Here is a 22,279-nt window from a genome sequence, read left to right on the forward strand (position 1 = left end):
ACATTTTTGCACACTGAGGAGCTGAAAAGCTGGCAGAGTATTTGGCTGTGCATAGCAGGTGATAACTTTCGAAAACTGGGTGAAAGTGTTTTTTTTTTTTTATAAGCAGTAAGTCTTAGTTTTCAAGCATAAAATACATAACAATTTGCTAATAAACAAACACGGAGAGTTAATGTCATCGTTTGTATCAAATAGGTATGCAGACACCCCGGGAAATAGGATTCAACTGAAAAAAAACAACAAAGCAAATACACACACAACCATGATACATTTTTCTGATGTAAAAAATATATACGACTATGTCCACAGTTGCAGGATATCAAAAAACAATATATTGCAAACATTCAGCTGAATCAGTATAAGAAAGTCTTCCGCAATTAAAAAGAGGTACTGGTAATAATGGGTGTTCAACTTCCATGTAATAAGTCTAAAGTATTGTACAGTGAGTTGATGTCTTTTTTAAAAAGAAATACAATTTGCAGGAGTATGTTTGTTAGAGTGCTGTATTATACGATCCGACACCGGTGCCCGAACCGGCACTTATAAATGATGAAACCGTACAAATTATGGATAGGATTCTACACTATTGGGAGCCAGGGCCTGGCGGAGGTCTGCAATCTCTGAGTGCTTCTTTCGTTTTCGTAAATTTTATGTGCAGCCAAACTCACAGTCATTTAATTTTGCTTTTATTTTATGGCATTTAGTTCGATTTTCATGTAGGAATAGGAGGCTACATTCAGTTAAACATCATTTGTTTATAAGCAGCCATTTGTTTTGGGCTATTATGCCCTTGATCTTTGTGGCAAGCTTGTCTCATTTACACATTAATAACAATACTAATAACATGCTTTTTTCAGACAACATTTGCAAATCATATTAAAGTTACTTGACGACCTTACACAATTGCACGTATCCTTCTTGTTAACTACATTATGTAAGTCACTGGTTCAGCAACACAAGAGCCCATTAAAACACTTGAGGATGTGCATGGACTAAGAAAATCGACCATTTTGAGCAAGCCTCAGCATTACTGGAGGGCTCCAGCAACCACTGAAGGGGTCATACAATTATGCATCCCTGAATGTATCACACCTACAATCCTGGTGAAAACTATCGCTTTTTTAATTGATACTGCCATACAAAGGAGGGATGGGTACATTTCACATTTGAACCCATATGGTGGCAATTGCTGGTAATTTTGTGTGTGTTCATGTGTTCATAAATGTTAATTGTTTTATGACATTTTGTTTTGTATTCAACATTTTACTATGAGCTGCTTATGATAACTGTGCTGTCCATGTTACGTCGAGGTCGCATGTTTATGCGCTGGTCGTTTCCCCAAGATGCATTGACGTCAGGAAGCAGCACACAGGTAGGAAGAATGATTTATTCCAATAAATTAAGCCAAAATACAAAATGGTGCCCATAGAACGGGAATCTATGGTAAAGGCTTTACCCAAGACCAGCCAAAAACAGGAGTAAGAAGCAAGTTGCGAATAAAATTGCTAGGCAGAGTGTGGCGTGAGTCCGGAATAAATAACTCTCGGATTTATGACCGGGAACAGGTAATCGTCCCGACCACTAATCAGAGGCAGGTGACAAAAAATCAACACCCATGGCAACAAAGAAAACAAACCAGGGTGCTGAAACAGAAATAAAGAACTAAGGAAATGACAAACTAAACATGACCTGGGCAACAGATCATAACACTGTGCTGGTGTAAGAATAAAACATAACAACTGGAGTCTCATTCGCAGGCAATGCCTGACCAGGAACTAGTCTTTAATATTTGCTGAATATGCCAGTCTAGTCTCATGATGCGTCCAACAAAATGTTTGCATGGTTACTACCTTGGAGATATTTTATCGGTCTGTTGTGGCCAGTGCCCTGTACTTTGCAGTTGTTTGTTGGGGCAGCAGCACCAACAAAAGGGACTCAAACCGGATTGACAAACTGATCTGGAAAGACGGCCAAACTATTGGCAAGCGGTTGGATGCGTTTGTGGCAGTGAGGGACAGGAGGACACTGGACAAACTGCTGGCCATCATGGACAATCCTGCCCACCCACTCCACCAGACAATTGAGGGACAGCGGAGTTTATAGTCCAACAGGCTTCTTTAGCTTCATTCCTACAGTGTTCAATTCAAGAACTCCTTCATTCAGCACTCCATACAGCTGTATAATCACTCGCCATACAGCAATAGATGACATCTGTCTATTACCTGACACCTTCTATGTTAGTGACTTCTCCATCCAACTATTTTCTGCTGGATTTACTCTCTATTTTAACCTGCAGCTGTCACATATACAGTAATATTGTACAATGTAATTGTTTTATATTGCATTTTCCTGAGGAAACTCTCCTGAAGGAATCAATAAAGTACTATCGATCTATCTATCTATATGATATAGACATAATATAATCTACAATACAGTATATTATATATCAATATATATATATAATATACTGTACATATAGTATGTAAATATTAAAAGCTAAAGTACCAATGATTGTCACACACATACTAGATGTGGCGAAATTATTCTTTGCATTTGACCCATCACCCTTGAGCACCACCTGTGAGGTGAGGGGAGCAGTGGGCAGCAGCGGTGCCGTGCCCGGGTATCATTTATGGTGATTCAACCCCCAATTCCAACCCTTAATGCTGAGTGCCAAGCAGGGAGGTAATGGGTCCCATTTTTATAGTCTTTGGTATGACTCGGCCGGGATTTGAACTGACGACCTACCGATCTCAGGGCGGACATTCAAATCACTAGGCCACTGAGTAGGTACGTATATATTTTATATTTTATATCGCTCTATTTAGTCTATTTATACCTGTATTGTCTTTTCCATCCTTACACTTTCCATCATTGTAACTGAGCTACTGTGTGGAACAATTTCCCTTGTGGATCATTCAAGTTTGTCCAAGTCTAAGTATTGCACTTACCACGCACCAGCTGTTTGATTGTAATGTATATCTTAGTATAAAACTAAGTGTAAAATCGCTACTATTTATCACTAGCATGTACTGTCTGTATGTGTCAAATCCAATGTAAATTAGCATCTAGCTACATCATTTTGAAAGAGTGAAGTCTTACTTTACGTTCAAATGTATTCAACATATCAGGCATACATTTATTGTTGGCATGGACAATTGCAACATTATCTATAGCAGGGGTTTTTAACCTATTTGACCTCAGGGCCCAACTTTTCCAATACAGAGGGGCCCATAGCCCACTCACTGTATTTGGTTCAAGGTTCAACTTTATTGTAAATGTTTAACATGTACAAAATATACGAGTCGAAATGTCATAGTGATCATACTCTTGATTTAAATCATATTCAATAATTATATCTTACCCACTTACACCTTCTCCAATTATATGAAACCATGTGTTAATTACAAAGATTATTATCAAGGCTTTGGTCAGGCTGATTACAAAAACAAATTCAGTACTGTTGAAATTATTTGTATGTGTAAATAATACTATATGTTTCTTAAATAAAATATCAATACAATTTAAGTGCAAATAAAAACACTTTAGTCTTAATATTTGCGCTTAAGAAACATACTTTTTTTGGTTTTTTTGAGATTGTCATTACTGCCACAAATGGTGCAAAAGTATATTACAACTGAGGGCGCTCGCATAAAAATACTGACCTCTAGGGAGTTTCGGTCGGTACCATTAAAAGTACGGAATTCGGTACCCATTAGTAATACTGACACAATCTGCATTAGAGCAAACTTTTAAATGCATTTTTAAAACGGATCAACACAGAAACATTAGTGGATTAGATAATATTTGGATGTACATTTTCTGAGAAAATGTTGCTAATGTGAGACAAAATGTATGACACCTAAACCGCCAAGCTTTAACAGTAGACTCACAATATTGGCGAGAGATGACAACAAGACATTTACAATCCCACATAGTTTGAGCAGATGCTTGAGATTCGATGTACACTGGGGATATTCTGGCCTGTAACTGTCTTGCAAGAGAAGAGACTTCACTCCTCTTTGAAAACACTGAGCCCACAGGATGTCCTTAGGGAGATAAGTCCCCAACTGTTTTAGTAAGAAATACACATTAATTCATTAACATATCGAACCAAAGCTTCATGAATGATTTATTAGTAGGCTTATTGCTACATCACATAAATTTCAAGTAACACGATTTGGATTAAGACAGGGCCTCTTGATCTTTGATGCAATATACTGAGTTTGCTGCCAGAATTCCCCACCCACCCTTAAAGCTGCTAACATCTAAAAAACGGAGTTCCTGTAGGCAAATAACAGATGTGACGATTAACTGAGATGACATTTTCCAAATGTGTGTTGGTGCTGAGAAATCAAAATTAGTTCTATTGTATCGTGAAAAAGAAAATCTCCACAAAATTACCACATATTAAACTATTATACACAGCAGGGAAATATAGACTGGCCACTTTTTATTCAAGAAAATTAGTGCAGCAGCCTGTTTCATACAAAAACGACAATTGTGAGTCTTTTTTTATCTAAGAAAGGTTATTCTCTACCTTCAAGTTCCAGATTTGCCACGTGAATGGTACTGTACTGTACAACAGCTGCATGTACCAAGTATATTCACACGCATTAAGGGATTGTGTGTCATTTCCTCCAACACTCGGCATCTCTTGGGGGCATCACAATTTCCAGAAGAGTTCAGCGTTATCTATTTGAGTAAGAGGAAACGGCACCAGTAAAAGAAGTCAAGTGTGCAAAATGTGAAAGAGACAAAGCGAGAATGGGATTGACAAAAGACGCAGAGATGTTAGATAATGTCTCCGCCAAGGTCCTATTAGGTGCTGGCCACTTATCTTAGTTTGACCCTTTTATTTGGTGAATTCCACATGAAGCCAAAAATAAATGTGCTATGGCTGAAAAGACACTACAAGTCACGAAGCACTAATGTAAAATTAAATGCAAGGCTAGAGTTGAAATAGAAAAATAAGATCAGTGTAAAAATCAATGAGTTGCTCTGATTAATGAATTACAACACAAGAAAATGTGTGTTAATACTACTAAAGCAAATTAATAGACAATCCGTTGTAAGCCTTATCAGATGCTCAGTAAATGCTACACTCGTCAAGCTATATCATGATATCACTGCTCCAGGTTGAATTACTCTTATTTTATTTACTAAAAGTAGATTACAAGTTAGATTTGATTATTATATAATTTGCATAATTTACAGTTGGATTGATCCAGGTCATCACTTCTGAATTAAAAATATTGGAATCAACAGTTTACCTGCAGGTTTGTTGCCCGGTAATAACATCAACATATTAATTAAAGGACCCATCTTTTTTTTTTTTTTTTTATTTATTTATTTATTTTTTTGTCCTGTCCAGCTTCTCAGGCAAATCATATAGTTGATGTAGATGCCCATATCGGCTGTTCAGATTGACTTTACAAAAGAGAAGTGTAGGATACTTCTCTTGTTGCCTTATTAGAATTTGAATTTATTAAATGTGTTTATACTATCATTTGGTGCAGCCGGGCCGGAGCAGGAGGGGATAGAAAGAGGAAAAAAAGGAAGACAGACGAGGAAATTGTGGGGATAAGAGGGGGATTTGACAGAAAGACAAAAACAACAACAGCAAACACCACAATAACAACAACAATGATAGAACAACACCAGGACATACGGTATGTAGGAATATGATCGTGAAAGTGATAGCAAAGAAGCAGTTAGCGAAATAAATAATAATATAGAAATGACAATGAGCATTTTTACACCAAAACTGGAGCAATACAAATACCAACAGAAAAAGCGCTATTGATCATGAACAACACCAATAGTTTACCTGTATTATCAACAATAAAGTTGTTCAAATGCAACAATACATATACATCGTGATAACTAGAGATGAAAAACAAAAATAAAAAAGTAATACCAAAAGATAGAGGGGAAGAGAGAGTGGCAACCTATATTAATCTTGTAGATTGTTATAGTAAAAATGGCTTAAGCTTTGTCAGTGTGCCATGTGTTACCCAGTTTACCCTAGGGCAACAACGTTAATATATGTTTGATGAAACGTGATTATGTGCATGAGTGTATGTATGTATATGTACTTGTATATGTAGAGAATGTGTATATGAATGTTTGGACAGTAAATGTATACGTACATTATGTGTATATGTATGTTTGTATATTTATAACCCATCATTATAATCGATGGACAGCCATAAGCATGTATGTTTGTACAGTGAATGTATATGTACAGTATGTGTATGTTTGTACTGTGAATGTGCGTGTAGATGGACGAACTTGAAATATGTAGGTAGGTATGTAATGTATTTGTGTATGTATGTGGGAGCGTAGGTACCTATGTGTGTATGTTTGTATGTATAAATAACGGTGTGTGTGTGATTATATGTATGTTTGTATGTACAATACATTTGACTCCCAGTGTGCGTGGGAGCCAGAGTACGGCCCTAGCCGCCCAGAGAGCCCAACCCAAACAGCAGGTGTGGCGCCCAGGGAACCAGGGACCACCGGCCCCAAACAGCCAGGCCGGCCCAGAAGAGCCAGCAGCAGGCCGCAGACAGACGCACCCGGCAGAAGACAGGGCATGAGAGAAGTGGCGGACGGCCAGACCCCAAGCCAACGAGAGACCCCCCCCACACGGGCAGAAAGGCGGGATGCCCCGCCCGGGGGGCCCAGAGACTCCCCCAACCGCCCCACCAGCAACCGGGTCCCCACGAGCCCACCCCCCACCCCCGGAGAGGACGGCGCGGCCCACACCAGGCCACCCCACCCAAGTAGGCCACCACAGGACCACCCAGCGCAAAGGCCATGGGAACCACCCACCCCACCCGCAGGGACCCCAACGATGGAGATGGAACAACCAGCAACCGCCCTGTCGAGTTAAAGGAGCCATCTAATCTTTTTTTTCAGTTCAGTTCAGTTCAGTTTATTTCGAACATGCATACGATACGATGTAATGCATCACATATTTCCAGTTCTTTCATTACAGCACATACAAAAAGGAGTAGGAGGAGGCAAAGCTTATTTAATCCTATCCCTTTTCATATCATAGTAATTGTATTACATTTCCGTGTTCTCTGTTTGTAACATAAAAGTGAATGAATAAATAAATCTATCCATCCATCCATTTTCTACCTCTTTACCATAAGCAAGTAAACAAATATTAAATACATAAATAAACATTATCTCTGTTTTTTTTAAAAGGTTCAAGATGTTTGTCTTTGTACTTTGTGAACACTTGTAGTTTGAACAGTCTCTTAAACTGAATCATATAGGTGCTTTGTTTGATTTCCTTGTGTAATCCATTCCGTAATTTAAATCCACATACGGATATGCTAAAGGTCTTAAGTGTTGTAAGCACGTACAAACGTTTTAAATGAGATATTCCTCTAAGGTTATATCTCTCCTCTTTTGTCGAGAGGAATAGTTGTACATTTTGGGGAGAAGGTTATAGCTTACTTCGTACATAAATTTAAATGTTTGCGAAAGCACCAAGTTGTTGAATTTCAATATTATTGGTTCAATAAATAAAAGTGTGGTATGTTCTATAAATCTAACATTATATATTTCTCTAATTGATCTTTTTTGTAACAATGTTGGTGAATGAAGTGCACATTTGTAGTTGCTTCCCCAATTCTCTACACAATAACTCAGATACGGTAACACTAGGGAGAGCAGTAAAAAACATGAAGTCAGTATTGGTCCAGAACAGACTTTGCTTTGTTTATTATTGACGTGTTTCTTGCTACTTTATGTTGTATTTTTTTTACATGAGGTTTAAAGTTCATTATGACATCTATTATTACACTCAAACATTTACTGTATTTTATTTTACATTTTCAATATCTACTCCGTTTATATGTATTTGTGTTTGACTTTCTCTTCTACTGTTACCGAAGAGCATTTTACTGAGATTCAACGATTTTGTCAAACCATGTTTTTAATTTCTTCATTTCATCTGTTGTTATTTGTATTAGCTTCTGTGTGTTCTCTCCTGAACAAAACACACAAATCTGCAAACAATACTAACTTTAACTCCTTTGTAACTTTACAAATGTTGGTTGTCTAAAGATGAACAATTCTTTGTGCCAGTTGTGATTTCTGAGATATGCCACAAGATAATTTCAGTTCTGAAGAACTGTGTTCGCCTATCTTCACGTATTGCTTCCTTTTGGTCAAGTAGCATCTTACCCAGTTCAAAATCAAACCTCTGATGCCATACCTTTCTAATCTGTTTATTAAGATATTATGATTGATTGTGTCAAAGGCTTTTGTTAAATCCATAAAAAATGTAGCAGAACATTTTTTTGCCATCAATTGCATCGGTTATCACTTCCGTTATTTCGATGAATGCCATTGATGTTGAAATGTTGGCTCTGTATCCGTATTGGTTGTCTGTGAGTGTTACATTTTTTTACAGTTCCCTAAATTTCCCCCCGCTTTCTTGGCGTTTTCAGCATTACATTTTATGAGATGCTCGTTCTTGTACACGTTTGTACCCCTCAGCTTTTTTTCCTGTGTCAGCAATGCCATTTTGGATTTCCTGTTGGCAAGCTTCACAATGATGACTGCCGTGGTGTTGTTGCCTCTTCTCGTCAGTGAGATGCGCGCATCAATGTTGTTTCTATTGCATCAATTCCCTTTGATTGCAGAAACTTGACCACTTGTTGCTCTGTTAAAGCAGCGTCCATGTTATGTGGTTCTCCTCTTTTTTCCACTGCTCTTGCGTAAGGATTGATGCGTAGCCCTGCAATAATAATGTCATTCTTTAGTGTAAACTGATCCATTTGCTCCTTGATTTCTTCTAAAACATTGATATTTCCTAGATTGGTGATATTTTGTTGACTGGCATTGAGCTGTTTTCTTAATGCAGCCACCTCCTCCCTGAAGTTCTTTATTTCAGTGTCATCTTGTTGCATGGCATGTTGGCGTACTGCTGCTATCTCCATTTTAATGTTCTCCACCACACTGTTGTTGTCCAAATGGTTATAAAATAAATGATAAATGGGTTGTACTTGTATAGCGCTTTTCTACCTTCAAGGTACTCAAAGCGCTTTGACACTACTTCCACATGTACCCATTCACACACACATTCACACACTGATGGAGGGAGCTGCCATGCAAGGCGCCAACCAGCACCCATCAGGAGCAAGGGTGAAGTGTCTTGCTCAGGACACAACGGACGTGACGAGGTTGGTACTAGGTGGGAATTGAACCAGGGACGCTCGGGTTGCGCACGGCCACTCTCCCACTGCGCGACGCCGTCCCTTGTTGGTTTGCTGCTTGGCATTCGACTGTTGGCGCAATGATGTATTCTCGTCTTTCAGCCTCTCCACCTCCCATTTTAATGCTGTGTTGCCTTCACTAAGAAACTCTTCCAGTTTACATCCTCCCTCACCAATTTAATAGTTCTGGGCCTTAAAATATGTCTACAAGTAAAACCTCCCCCCAAAAAAACACATTGGGCTTGTCTTTTAACAAGTTTTAGCACACTTTTAGCTCCTGCATCCGCCGGCTGACACCCCCATACAGAAAACAGGAGTCAATTTCATATCCTGTAGTATGTGTTTTGGTAGCAACGTCATCCTAAATCACATTATGTCCATGCATAATTTGAAGGAATTAGCAAATATGACTGCCAGATGAATTGTTGGAGGTTGTAGCAATACAACTAAAAAGGGGTCGGCCTGAAAATACTCCAAATGTGGGAATATGAGGACAGTAAGTCAAATTGACCAACGCAAAATTGGACCACCAAGCGTGAGTAGTGTAATCTACAGTGATCACTACAATGATTCTTACTTTTATAGAAGAAAGGTTCTGAATATGGATCGAACAATGTTTAAAGACTCATGCCAAGGGCAAGCAGACTGAGTCAGAACTTGCACAAAAACTGATAAAGAAGGTAAAATGCTATTGTTCAATTGTGCGTCCTTTTCTGCTGATAGTTTTGCTCATATTGTTAACCTTACCAGTTTTGAAGTAAACATGGACCAATGTGACAAAATCATGCAATAAAGTAATTAAAATAATAAGTGTACATGCCTTTATCCACACTGTATATGCGAGAAAATGGGCTACAGTTCTGAAGATGAAGTGACACCAATTACAATTGATAATTTTTGGGTTATTTACAGATTACTCCCCAAAAGAAATAAAAAAAATATATATTTATGTATGTATATATATATATATATATATATATATATATATATATATATATATATATATATATACATACATAAATATATATTTTTGATAATTGATAATTTTTGGGTTATTTACAGATTACTCCCCAAAAGAAAAAAATATATATATATTTATGTATGTATATATATATATATATATACATACATAAATATATATTTTTGATAATTGATAATTTTTGGGTTATTTACAGATTACTCCCCAAAAGAAATAAAAAAAATATATATTTATGTATGTATATATATATATATATATATATATATATATATATATATATATATATATATATATACATATATATATATATATATATATATATATATATATATATATATATATATATATATATAAATACATATATATATATATATATATATATATATATGTATATATATATATATATATATATATATAAATATATATATATATATATATATATATATATATGTATATATATATATATATATATATATATATATATATATATATATATATATATATATATATATATATATATATATATATATGTATATATATATATATATATATATATATATATACATACATAAATATATATTTTTTTTATTTCTTTTGGGGAGTAATCCGTAAATAACCCAAAAATTATCAATTGTAATTGGTGTCACTTCATCTTCAGAACTGTAGCCCATTTTCTCGCATATACAGTGTGGATAAAGGCATGTACACTTATTATTTTAATTACTTTATTGCATGATTTTGTCACATTGGTCCATGTTTACTTCAAAACTGGTAAGGTTAACAATATGAGCAAAACTATCAGCAGAAAAGGACGCACAATTGAACAATAGCATTTTACCTTCTTTATCAGTTTTTGTGCAAGTTCTGACTCAGTCTGCTTGCCCTTGGCGTGAGTCTTTAAACATAGTTCGATCCATATTCAGAACCTATATACATATATATATATATATATATATATATATATATATATATATATATATATATATATATATATACAATGTGGGAAAGACTGCCTGATTCTTTTTCAGAGGCAAACAATACATAAAGACAGCTTATTTGTGAAATTTCAGTCATCTGGACACTGTGTGTTCTTTAAAGAAGAACTGCACTTTTTTGGAAATGTTTCACAATCCTTACGAGGGACAAAAACACGTGTGTTTTTAAGGCATTCTAACTCGTAATTAAACGTAAATAAAAGTTTGCTTACAATGAAGCAACTGATAGCCAGGACGTAATTGGGTCTATTACGTTTATTCCGACTATAAAACCTAATAGATAACCATCCAAAAAGCACCTACAATACTTTATTTACATTTCATGACCTGAATATTAAGGACCTACTTTTAGTGGTACATTAATCAGAGAGAGACACCTTCCTTATACTACTGTATTGACATCATTGGATGGTGAGGTGTGGTCTCGCCTCTGATCTTATAAAGGTTTATTAAACTTTATAAATCATATCTAGATAGTAGAATAATATGGACATAAACTGAGAAGTTGGTCAACTTTGACAGCCAATTTAGACCCGGACAGGATTACTGTATAAGTCATTCTTCATCTAAAAGGGAATATATAAACGTCCTAACAGTCCACATCCAAGTGGGAGCAGACATTGTACAGTAAGTGGTTGTTTGATTGATTGTGTTTTTTGGCTCTCATGATGTCCGCATGAGTTGTAGTCAGTGATGTTGTCGAAGGAAAACGCGAACGTCGTGATCCGTCTATGAAATTAATGCTCCACCGTATGCTTAAAATGAGCAAACTACGTAAATATTACATAGTATTATGACTCTACCTGTTATTGCATTACATATGTACTCATAGCATGTATATAAAACTTTGATGGAAGTGTTTAGATGTTTTTTTAAGCGCTTTATAGGCAGAACAGAGCGACTCCCATATGCTCCATTACAAACTGATTTTTTTGGCATTTATTTACCAATTAGAATGCAAAAAAAAAAAAACGTGTTCTTGTTTGTGATTTATAGGTACCATTCTTTTTAAAAGTGCAGTTTCTCTTTAACACATACATTAGCATTATATCTTACACACAGACACTTCACTACTGCACGTGTGTTGATGCACAATAGCTCTTACGATGATGTGAGGATAACACAGTGAAATCATATTGTAGAAACTGTATTAAATATTTGTAAGGATTTTACACTCTCCATCTCTTTTACTTCCCTAAGAGAGTGCTAAATGGAGAGCAGGAGAAAGAGTGAGTGTTTGTGTGTTCATGGAAGTATCTATGGTGTTTGTGTGTGTGCGTCTGAGCGTGAGTGCATCTTGTTCATGGCAAGAAATCAGCTCAGTTTAGCACATAATGGAAATGTGAATAGCCCGGAGCACCTCTCCCACACAGGGAGTGCACTGGCTGGGAGCAGGATGCATCTTTCCAAAACCAAATAGTGAAGTGGAGTTTGCTAGGGTAAAATCTGGGCTCCCGTCTCTCTCGTCCCCTGAAGCAATTCACAGCTTTTGCCCATACATTACTCAAACAGGTCATCCAAACAGGTCTCACTAGCTGGCTGAAAGCATATTCACACACATATGCGCACGCATGCCGTGCACACACACACATAGTTGTTGGTTCAGTAAATAGGTGACGTTGCACATATTATGACGGATGACACATAAGGATGCCAAAGCCAGGAAATGTTATGCTTAATTTACCATAAATGCTACCTTTTTAGGTATAACGTCAACACATCCTCAGCAGTCACAGTAACATGACCATAATCTCACTTTGCTGTTACTGTCATCATGCAAAATTGGCTATCATGCCGAGAGGAGGAATTTGTCAAACTCACGTGCTACTTCTAGAGATGCGTTACGGCTCACGGCCTCTCCCAGATAGTTGCGGGCCACGCACACGTAGCTGCCGTCATCGGGCTTGCTCCTCCGTCCGTGGACAATGCGTAGGAAGAAGAGGGAGCCACTGGGCAGCAGCATGCGGTGCGAGCGGGGAGTGTCGCGGTCCGTCTCAACACGCTCCCCATCCTTGTACCATTCCACCGTCGGGGCTGGACGGCCCTCGGCTTTACAGTTTAGAGTGGCTGGTTCCCCCTTGGACACAATGAGGTCAGAGGGGTGCTCGACGATGCGGGGAGGAGAGTCTTCCTGGCGAAGACGAGACCCTAGAGGAAAGAATTTACAGATTGTCCTAAAATAGTAATCATTGATTTTTCTTCTTTACTAATGTGGAGGTATATTTGCTGTAAAAACTAAAAAACTATGAGAGATGCCTCGATCGTGGAATCGGATAGGGGGGCCAATATTTGCTATTTTTAACTGATCGGTGATCGGCTGCTGAGCTGCTTAGCCCAGACAATATTAAAGGGGAACATTATCAACAGACCTATGTAAGCGTCAATATATACCTTGATGTTGCATAAAAAAGACCATATATTTTTTTAACCGATTTGCGAACTCTAAATGGGTGAATTTTGGCGAAATAAACGCCTTTCTGTTTATCGGTCTGGAGGTGATGACGTCAGAATGTGACGTCTCCGAGGTAATACAGCCACCATTTTCATTTTCAACACATTGTAAACATTGGGTCTCAGCTCTGGTATTTTCCGTTTTTTCGACTATTTTTTGGAACTTTGGAGACATCATGCCTCTTCGGTGTGTTGTCGGAGGGTGTAACAACACTAACAGGGTGGGATTCAAGTTGCACCACTGGGCCGAAGATGCGAAAGTGTCTGCCGCCAGATCCCCATTGAATGTACCAAAGTGTCTTCACATTTTACCGCCGATGACAGACATGACACAGAGATGTATGGATAACCTGCTGATGCATTTGCAATGATAAAGTCAACAAAATCACAAAGGTGAGTTTTGTTGATGTTGACTTATGTGCTAATCAGACATATTTGGTCGCGGCGTGAATGCCAGCTTATCGATGCTAAAATGCTACGCTAATCAATGCTAATATGCTATTTACCGGCGGTGCTAAAGCAGACATGGCACAGAGATGTATGGATAACCTGCAGATGCATTTGCAACTATATTACATTTCCTTCCTCCCACATTTAATGCAAAAAAACCACTTACCAATCGACGGATTTAAGTTGCTCCAGTGTCACAAGATGCGAAAGTCCTGATCGTTTGGTCCGCACATTTTACCGGCGATGCTAACGCAGCTATTCGGCCATGCTATGGCTGTGAATAGCGTCAATAGCTATTCGCTCAATAGCTTCAGTTTCTTCTTTAATACTTTCATACTCCAACCATCCGTTTCAATACATGCGTAATTTGTTGAATCGCTTAAGCCGCCGAAATCCGAGTCTGAATCCGAGCTAAATGTCGCTATATCCTGCTGTGGTATTCGCCATTGTTTGTTTACATTGGCAGCACTGTATGACGTCACAGGGAAATGAATAGTCGCATCGCAAATAGCGAAAATCAAGCACTTTAAAGCTTTTTTAGGGATATTCAGAGACCGGTAACATTTAAAAAAAAATTAAAAAAAATACAACAAGCCACTATTAACTGATTTTTATTGTTTTTAATCCTTTTGAAATTGTGACAATGTTACCCTTTAACCATGTCATGAACCGTGGACCGGATCATGTTTTGTTTAGTCATGTTCTGTTTAGTTTTGGACTCCCTTAGTTCCTGTTTTGTGCACCCCTGGGTTTGCTTTGGTTACCATGGGTGCTGATTGGTTTCGCCTGCCTCTGATTAGAGTTTGGAACGCTCACCTGCTGCCGGGCACTAATCAGAGAGCTCACGTTGTGCGCCACACTCGGTCTGGCTTTGTTGTTTGCTGTATACAACTGTTATGTTTGGCTACTCCTGTTTCCTAGTTTGTCATTCCTGCGCTAAGTGGTTACCTTAGCTTCTGCGCGCGATCGGCACGCATCCTTTTGTTGGTTTCCTGCATGTTTGTACTATGTATGATTTATGGACAATAAATCATAAATCAGGATGTCCGTCTGCATCCTGGGAGAATGACCCCCACGTGACATATCACAGCTGTGTCAAAGTGTTTACGTGGCTAAAGATTGTACTCAATGAAAACATTCTTTCAAAAGGGATGCACACTAAGGGAGCCACAATTATATTTATGGGTTCCTTGTTACACATGTGCCGGACTTGCATGAATTCCAGGAGGGTGCGTGTCTTGCCAGAACACCGGCTCCAATTTGAGAGCCAGTTGCAACAAACGTGTCGTCTATCCACAGTGCGAAGAAGGTTCTAAGACACTAATCCTCACTACCATGATGAAATATAAGAGAGTTTTGCAACCATAAACCTACATAAGTACATGCAATTGGTTGCATGGCACAAAGTATCATTTGGGTACAGTCCTTTAAAGTAAAGTTAATTAGTGTCATGTTCTTATTTGCTGCACAGTGTTCTCACACAAAGACGTTAATGTTTGATTTCACATGCAGGAGCTGATGAGTCATTACATCTCATTAGCTTTTTCATTAACGGGTCCTATCGAACACTGACATTAACAAAGATGTTGTTGCAGTAAGTTTACAATAGGGAGCGCTACATTAGACGGTTCACTTGCTACTTACTGTTATAATGTGTTCCTTTAAAGGCCTACTGAACCCCACTACTACCCACCACGCAGTCTGATAGTTTATATATCAATGATGAAATATTAACATTGCAACACATGCCAATACGGCCTTTTTAGTTTACTAAAATCCAATTTTAAATTTCCTGGGACTTTTTTCTTGAAAACTTTGCGTAATGATGACGTGTACGCGTGACGTCACGGGCTGTTATGAATATGAGCGCTGCGTACACACACAGCTAAAAGTCGTCTGCTTTAACGGCATAATCACACAGTATTTTGGAGATCTGTGTTGCCTAATCTTTTGCAATTTGTTCAATTAATATTGGAGAAGTCAAAGTAGAAAGACGGAGTTGGGATGCGTTAGCCTTTAGCCACACAAACACACGGTGATTCCTTGTTTAAAATTCACGGAGGTGAAACTTATGTATGGATCACAGCGGACATGAATCCCGACTACATGTCAATCAGCAGGTTTGGGTGAGAAAATTGTGGTTAAAAAGTCACCTCTTACCGGATATCAGCTGAGCTTGTGCCGTCCATACAGCTGCCGTCGCGTCGACTTCCCAGAGACACTGCGCGTCAACACCCGGCCGTGGACGTACACTTCCGACTATCAGGTACTGTTAAACTCACTAAAACACTAGCAACACAATAGAAAGATAAGGGATTTCCCATAATTATCCTAGTAAATGTCTCTAAAAACATATGAATCCGTCTCAATTTATTTTTTTAGTCCGTCGCTATCAATATCCTCAAACACAAATCTTTCATCCTCGCTCAAATTAATGGGGAAATTGTCGTTTTCTCGGTCTGAATAGCTGTTTTTGTTGGAGGCTCGCATTAAAATCTATGTGAATATATGAGGAGCCATCAACATGTGACGTCATTGTCTGCGACTTCCGGTAGAGGCAGGGCTTTTCTCCAGTTGCGAACTTTATCGTGGATGTTCTCTACTAAATCCTTTCAGCAAAAATATGGCAATATCGCGAAATGATCAAGTATGACACATAGAATGGACCTGCTATCCCCGTTTGAATACGAAAATCTCCTATCAGTAGGCCTTTAATTGTATTCTTAATTTTCATTCATTTGGAAAATAATTCACATGCAAGTGCATTACATTTTTTGGAGTCATATCCCAGTAACATGCGTGTTTGATAACATACAACGTACTTGTTTAAGTGAACACATCTGCACGAGTGTGTGACCGTTCCTAAATCTCCCCCTGAAAATGTAAGCGTTCTGACCCACATGTAGATGCACTCTGTTTGTTTACAGATGTGGAAGCATCACAATCCTCATCTTGTTTGTTGTGTATGAGCACGTTATAATGCGTGTGTTAAAAGGTTTTGCTTTTCTGTGACACGCATGGAATACGACTGTACCAAAAGTGTGATTTTACATGCAGCCATTCAAGCAGACCTTTCGGAAATTATCTCAACATACAGTACTGTAGATTTTCCTTGTTAAACCTCAAAACTTGCTTCAGTTTGTGTGGTTAACGGCTGCTACATGGCAACAAAGTAACCCCTAATGGACGTATATCTATTATCAGTTGAGTTTTGCTATCTGTTATAAATTTTAGGTCATTTGGTAAACTATTTTACTATTATGATTGAAATTGGAGGTGGCACACCAGTAGAGTCCTCCACTGAATGTCATTAGTTGCTTTGAGAGTTCTTGGTAAGTGTTATACATTCCTAATGTGATCCAAACCACCCGCTTATTGAACTTTGAAAGAAAAACTGTATCCTACCATTTTTTATGACGTCGTCTTTTATAACTGACATATTTAAACGAAGGAAAAACATATTTCCTGTGGTTGTAGCCCCAAACAACTTCCAAGAACAGTGATTCTCAAACTGTGGTAAAAACACTTTAGTTTAATGAAGTGATTCTTTGGCGTACCACGAAATAAAGCTACTAGTGGACTGGTGGCCAAATAATCACTTAATTACATATTATAATGACCGGACTCGAGCCGCTATCAAAGGTTCACACCCTTTAATAAAAGTTGTTACAATCTGACTACTGTAGGCCATGGTCAAAATAAATAAAAAAATTAAGACACAAACAAAACCGTCTTACTCTGTCATTTCTATCAATCAACACGTGGGAACCAAATGTTCTCCACATCCTCGGCTAATATCCGCCCTTTCCCAGCATCCTAGCCAATCGAAATGCAGCAATGGCAGGAACTGCAGCTGCACATTGACTCTTTTGAATTTTTTTCAAGTACATCAAGTACAGGAATTTCTTTTACTTAACATTTCCAGTGGTGGTCAAAAGTTTGCATACACTTGTTAAGGACATTCTGTCATGGCTGTCTTGAGTTTCCAATAATTTTTACAACTCTTATTTTTTTATGACAGAGTGATTGGAGCACATACTTCTTTGTCACGATAAACATTCATGAAGTTTGGTTCTTTCATGTTATTTTTTATTTTTTATGGGTCTACTGAAAATGTGACCAAATCTGCTCGGTCAAAAGGATGCACACAGCAGTGTTAATATTTGGTTACATGTTGTCCCTTGGCAAATTTCACTGCAATTAGGTGCTTTTGGTAACCATTCAAAAGTTTCTGGCAAGCCTCTGATTGAATTTCTGACCACTCTTCTTGACAAAATTGGTGCAGTTCAGCTAAACTTGTTGGTTTTCTGACATGGGCTTGTATCTTCAGCATTGTCCACATGTTCTCAATGGGGTTCAAGTCAGGACTTTGGGAAGGCCATTCTAAAACCTAAATTCTAGCCTGATTTAGCCATTACTTTACCACTTTTGCGTGTCTTTGGGGCCATTGTCCTGTTGGAACAATGACCCAAGACGCAACCTCTGGGCTGAAGAGTTTAGGTTGTCCTGAATAATTTGGTGGTAATCCTCATTTTTCATTGTCCCATTTACTCTTTGTAAAGCATCAGTTCCATTGGCAGCAAAAGAGGCCCAGAGAATATTACTACCACCACCATGCTTGACGGTAGGGATGGTATTCCTGGGATTAAAGGCCTCATTTTTTCTCCTCCAAACATATTGTTAGGTATTGTGGCAAAGCAGCTAAATTTGTGTTTCATCTGACCACAGAACTTTCCTCCAGAAGGTCTTATCTTTGTCCATGTGATCAGCAGCAAACTTTGGACAAGCCTTAAGGCGTCGCTTCTGGAACCAACAAGTGCTTTCTTCTTGTTTGGCAGCTTCTCAGTCCATGGCGATGCAAAACACGATTGACTGTTGACACTGACATCTGTGTTCCAGCACCTTCCAATTCATCGCAGACCTACTTTTTGGATGTTCTCCGTTGACTCTTGATCATCCTGACCAATTTTTTCTCAGCAGCAGGTGATAGCTTGCGTTTTCTTCCTGATCATGGCAGTGACTAAACTGTGCCATGCACTTTATACTTAAAAACAATTGTCTGCAGGGTTGCTCTTGGGAACTTAAGCTGCTTTGAAATGCTCCAAGTGACTTTCCTGACTTGTTCAAGTCAATGATTCGGTTTTGAGATCTGTGCTGAGTTCCTTTGACTTTCCCATTGTCGCGTTTGTAACCGAGTCCAATGACTGCATCAACAGGTGTTGTTAATCATAATCACTCACATGAAGTTAAGAGGCCATGCTATTAAGCTAATTTGACTTAATTTTCTACATCACCAAAATTGATAATGTATGTTTCTGTATGTTTACTTTTGATAAAGCATATTTTCAGTAGACCCATAAAAAAATTATTAAAAGAACCAAACTTCATAAATGTTTCTGTGACAAACAAGTGTGTGCTCCAATCACTCTTTCACAAAAAAATAAGAGTTGTAGAAATTATTGGAAACTTAAGACAGCCATGACATTATGTCCTTAACAAGTGTATATAAACTTTTGATCACGACTGGTAGGTAAAGAACAGTTTTATTTATTTTCAAGTACATTTTAATTCTATCTTTAAACACAATATTTCAATATTTAATTTAGTACATTTTTTTATTCAACTTTAATGTGCGAATACATTTTTGATGAATTGTTTAAGTACATCATTTTATTTTCTTATAATCAAACACAGTGTTACTGTTCAACTGCATGTAGTTTTACAGGGGCCAAACATATTAAATATAGTTGTAAATAAAACCTCTGTTTTGTTTTTTAATTAATATTTGGGCCTTCTATGGTACTTTATTCTAATGTTGGTCATTATGCTGGTACTTTGAGAGCCAAGTGTTTTCTGAGGTAGTATTGGTGAAAAACTTTTAAAAAGTACTGCCCATGGTGGTACCTCAAAATTGTAATGCACCAATGGTCTTATGTTGAAAGGTCGAAACAATGGAATCAATTTGTCACTGGAACTGATTAAGTTTCCATTAATCTCCAAGGAGAACACTGCCTTAAAATCCAAACAATTTAGAGTAAGATTATTGGAATGGATTGTTCTTCTGATTTCATCTTGATAGTTTCACTGCACTTTAAAAGTTGGTTAATAGTGCTTTTGTTGTTATTCACAGATGTGGTCCATACATGTCTCACTTTAAAGCAGAGTAATCTCGGCAAGCGCTTTGGTTATTCTTTGCAAAGGCTGATAGGTCTGTAATGTGATATATTTCCTTTTAGGAGATGAGCCTGGGTCTAACAAAAACATTCTATTGTTTGTTGCTGCCATATCAGTTTGTCTGAAGGTAAACTCAAGGTTCATGTTATTAATGACCATGTTTACATCATGGTTGCATATTGTTCAGTAGCTTGATGCACTAAGGTTGGTTACCTCTATAGCGCTGCATGAAAAGAGATCTAGCCCCAGTCATTTTGTGTCCCTCAAGGTACAACCGTCACTAAAGCACCCCCCAAGGCTTAATTATAACATTTCAAAGTAATTGGTTGTACGTTCTCCATGGCCGAGAAGGTACTTCTCAAGTGTTAGGACAAAAGCAGAATTTGATATTGTGCAAATATACTAATGAAGCACATTCTGTTTTCGTGATGCATTTATGTTGTATGCTTGCATGTTCGAAATAAACTCAAACTCAACTCAATGATCCCCTTGCAGAAACTTTCTTTGTGAGAAGGGAAACTGAGAATAAGGAACTATCCGTGGTGCTGAAAAACAGTGTTTAGGTATGGCAGGAAAAACTAAGGTCCGGGACATTTTAAGGCTCTTAAGATAAAGATATGTGGAGTCTGTTTGTATGTATATATTTTTTTAAAAGCCAGGTATGGCAAACTAAAAGTCAAAATAGTCTCTCTGATGTGAAACCAAAGAAAAACATGCATTGTCGGTGTTTGACAAACATTACTTTACACTGTATACAGTCAATGCAGAAGTCCTCCAAAATGCTATATGATTTTTGTCCAGTGTGTCAAATGTAGTGTGTTGTGAACGCAACAGAAACAATTAGTTCTTAGGCTATGTTGCTTTAGATCGTGCACATGCTGCACTTAGAAACACTGCAAAAGGTGAAAGAGCCATGCACCCTCAGTCACTTTGTGTGCAATCAGTTTATACTACAAAGCTTACTGGTGTATATACAATAAAATGACCCTTTAATTTGAGTAATCGGTAGAATTTTCCAGACGAAGCACCTTCTCCACACCACATTAGACATTATTACTGCAAGACATAAACTGGATCATCTTCCTGGGGCAAATTAATTGTGGGGTCACAAATATGGCCCATGGTGAAACAATATTGGTGAAAGTTGTGCACATCTCTATAATTGCATGGTTTGCAACACTTAACACTATTTATGCAAGGGAATTTCTTTGTTCTTTGAATGCAGTTTTTGAGTAAACGTGCAAGGAGCAAATTTGAAAAATAAGAAGGTAAGATGCGTTCAATGACAGCTAGTCCACTTAAAATGAAGGACACTTTGTGGAGATAATTGAGGGAGAAATATCGTTAAAAAATGTTGGCTTACCAGTGCTTGTTTTGGTGTATAGAAGTCCACAGAGAAGCAAATACTGTAGAGGACCCATTCTGGCATATTGGCCACTTCAGCTACGGCGACGCACGAATTCCTCCTCCTCCAGCGGGGAAAAAAGGCGAGCAATTCATCAATCAACTCAAGTGAAAAATGTCTTACAGTTTCAAGTTAGTCACCCAAAGCCACCGAGGCAGTGGAAAACATCCGGCAGCAATGTTCACATTCATCCTCTCCAATAAAAGCGCACCAGCGAGCGTATTTGCTCTTTTTTTCTCTCTCCTGCAGTCACCAGACGTCAAGCAGCGGAGCCCGACGCGGTCCACTTATAAGACCGGGACTCCGTGTCCATTCTTCCCCGCCAACACTACTTAGAATGGGTCCTAGGGAAAGAAAGCGCACCCATCGCCATGCGGGACAAGTGTTGGGACGAGAAGTGGTGATGTTGTGCGGGAGGTGAGACGCGGCACCGGTGCAGCAGCAAGCGCGGCCCCTCCTTCTCCACACTTCAACACTGCCGTGGGAGAGGACAACACATTAAACACGTCTGATTTTTTTCTTGTTGAATTGTGACAACAGCAAAAAAATAAAAAAAATAAACTATATTTTTTCCCACGGGAACGTG

General features: G+C 38.1%; 1 protein-coding gene across 3 annotated transcripts in view; it reads right to left on the bottom strand.

Moving 5' to 3' along the window:
* LOC133551271 (roundabout homolog 2-like) overlaps positions 1-22,147 on the bottom strand; it is a 190,250-nt gene extending 168,103 nt beyond the window's left edge. Inside the window, exons 1-2 of one of the 3 annotated variants that reach the window (XM_061897818.1) lie at positions 21,652-22,147; positions 13,035-13,361 (exon numbers count right to left, since the gene is read on the bottom strand). In XM_061897818.1, coding sequence (XP_061753802.1) covers positions 13,035-13,361; positions 21,652-21,709 — 385 coding nt within the window. In that variant the 5' untranslated portion in view covers positions 21,710-22,147. The remainder of the gene's footprint in view (positions 1-13,034; positions 13,362-21,651) is intronic. The other 2 variants (XM_061897820.1, XM_061897819.1) reach the window with 2 other exon arrangements.
* Positions 22,148-22,279: the final 132 nt, after the last annotated feature.

Source organism: Nerophis ophidion, linkage group LG04 (genome assembly GCF_033978795.1).
Source record: "Nerophis ophidion isolate RoL-2023_Sa linkage group LG04, RoL_Noph_v1.0, whole genome shotgun sequence".
Taxonomy (NCBI): domain Eukaryota; kingdom Metazoa; phylum Chordata; class Actinopteri; order Syngnathiformes; family Syngnathidae; genus Nerophis; species Nerophis ophidion.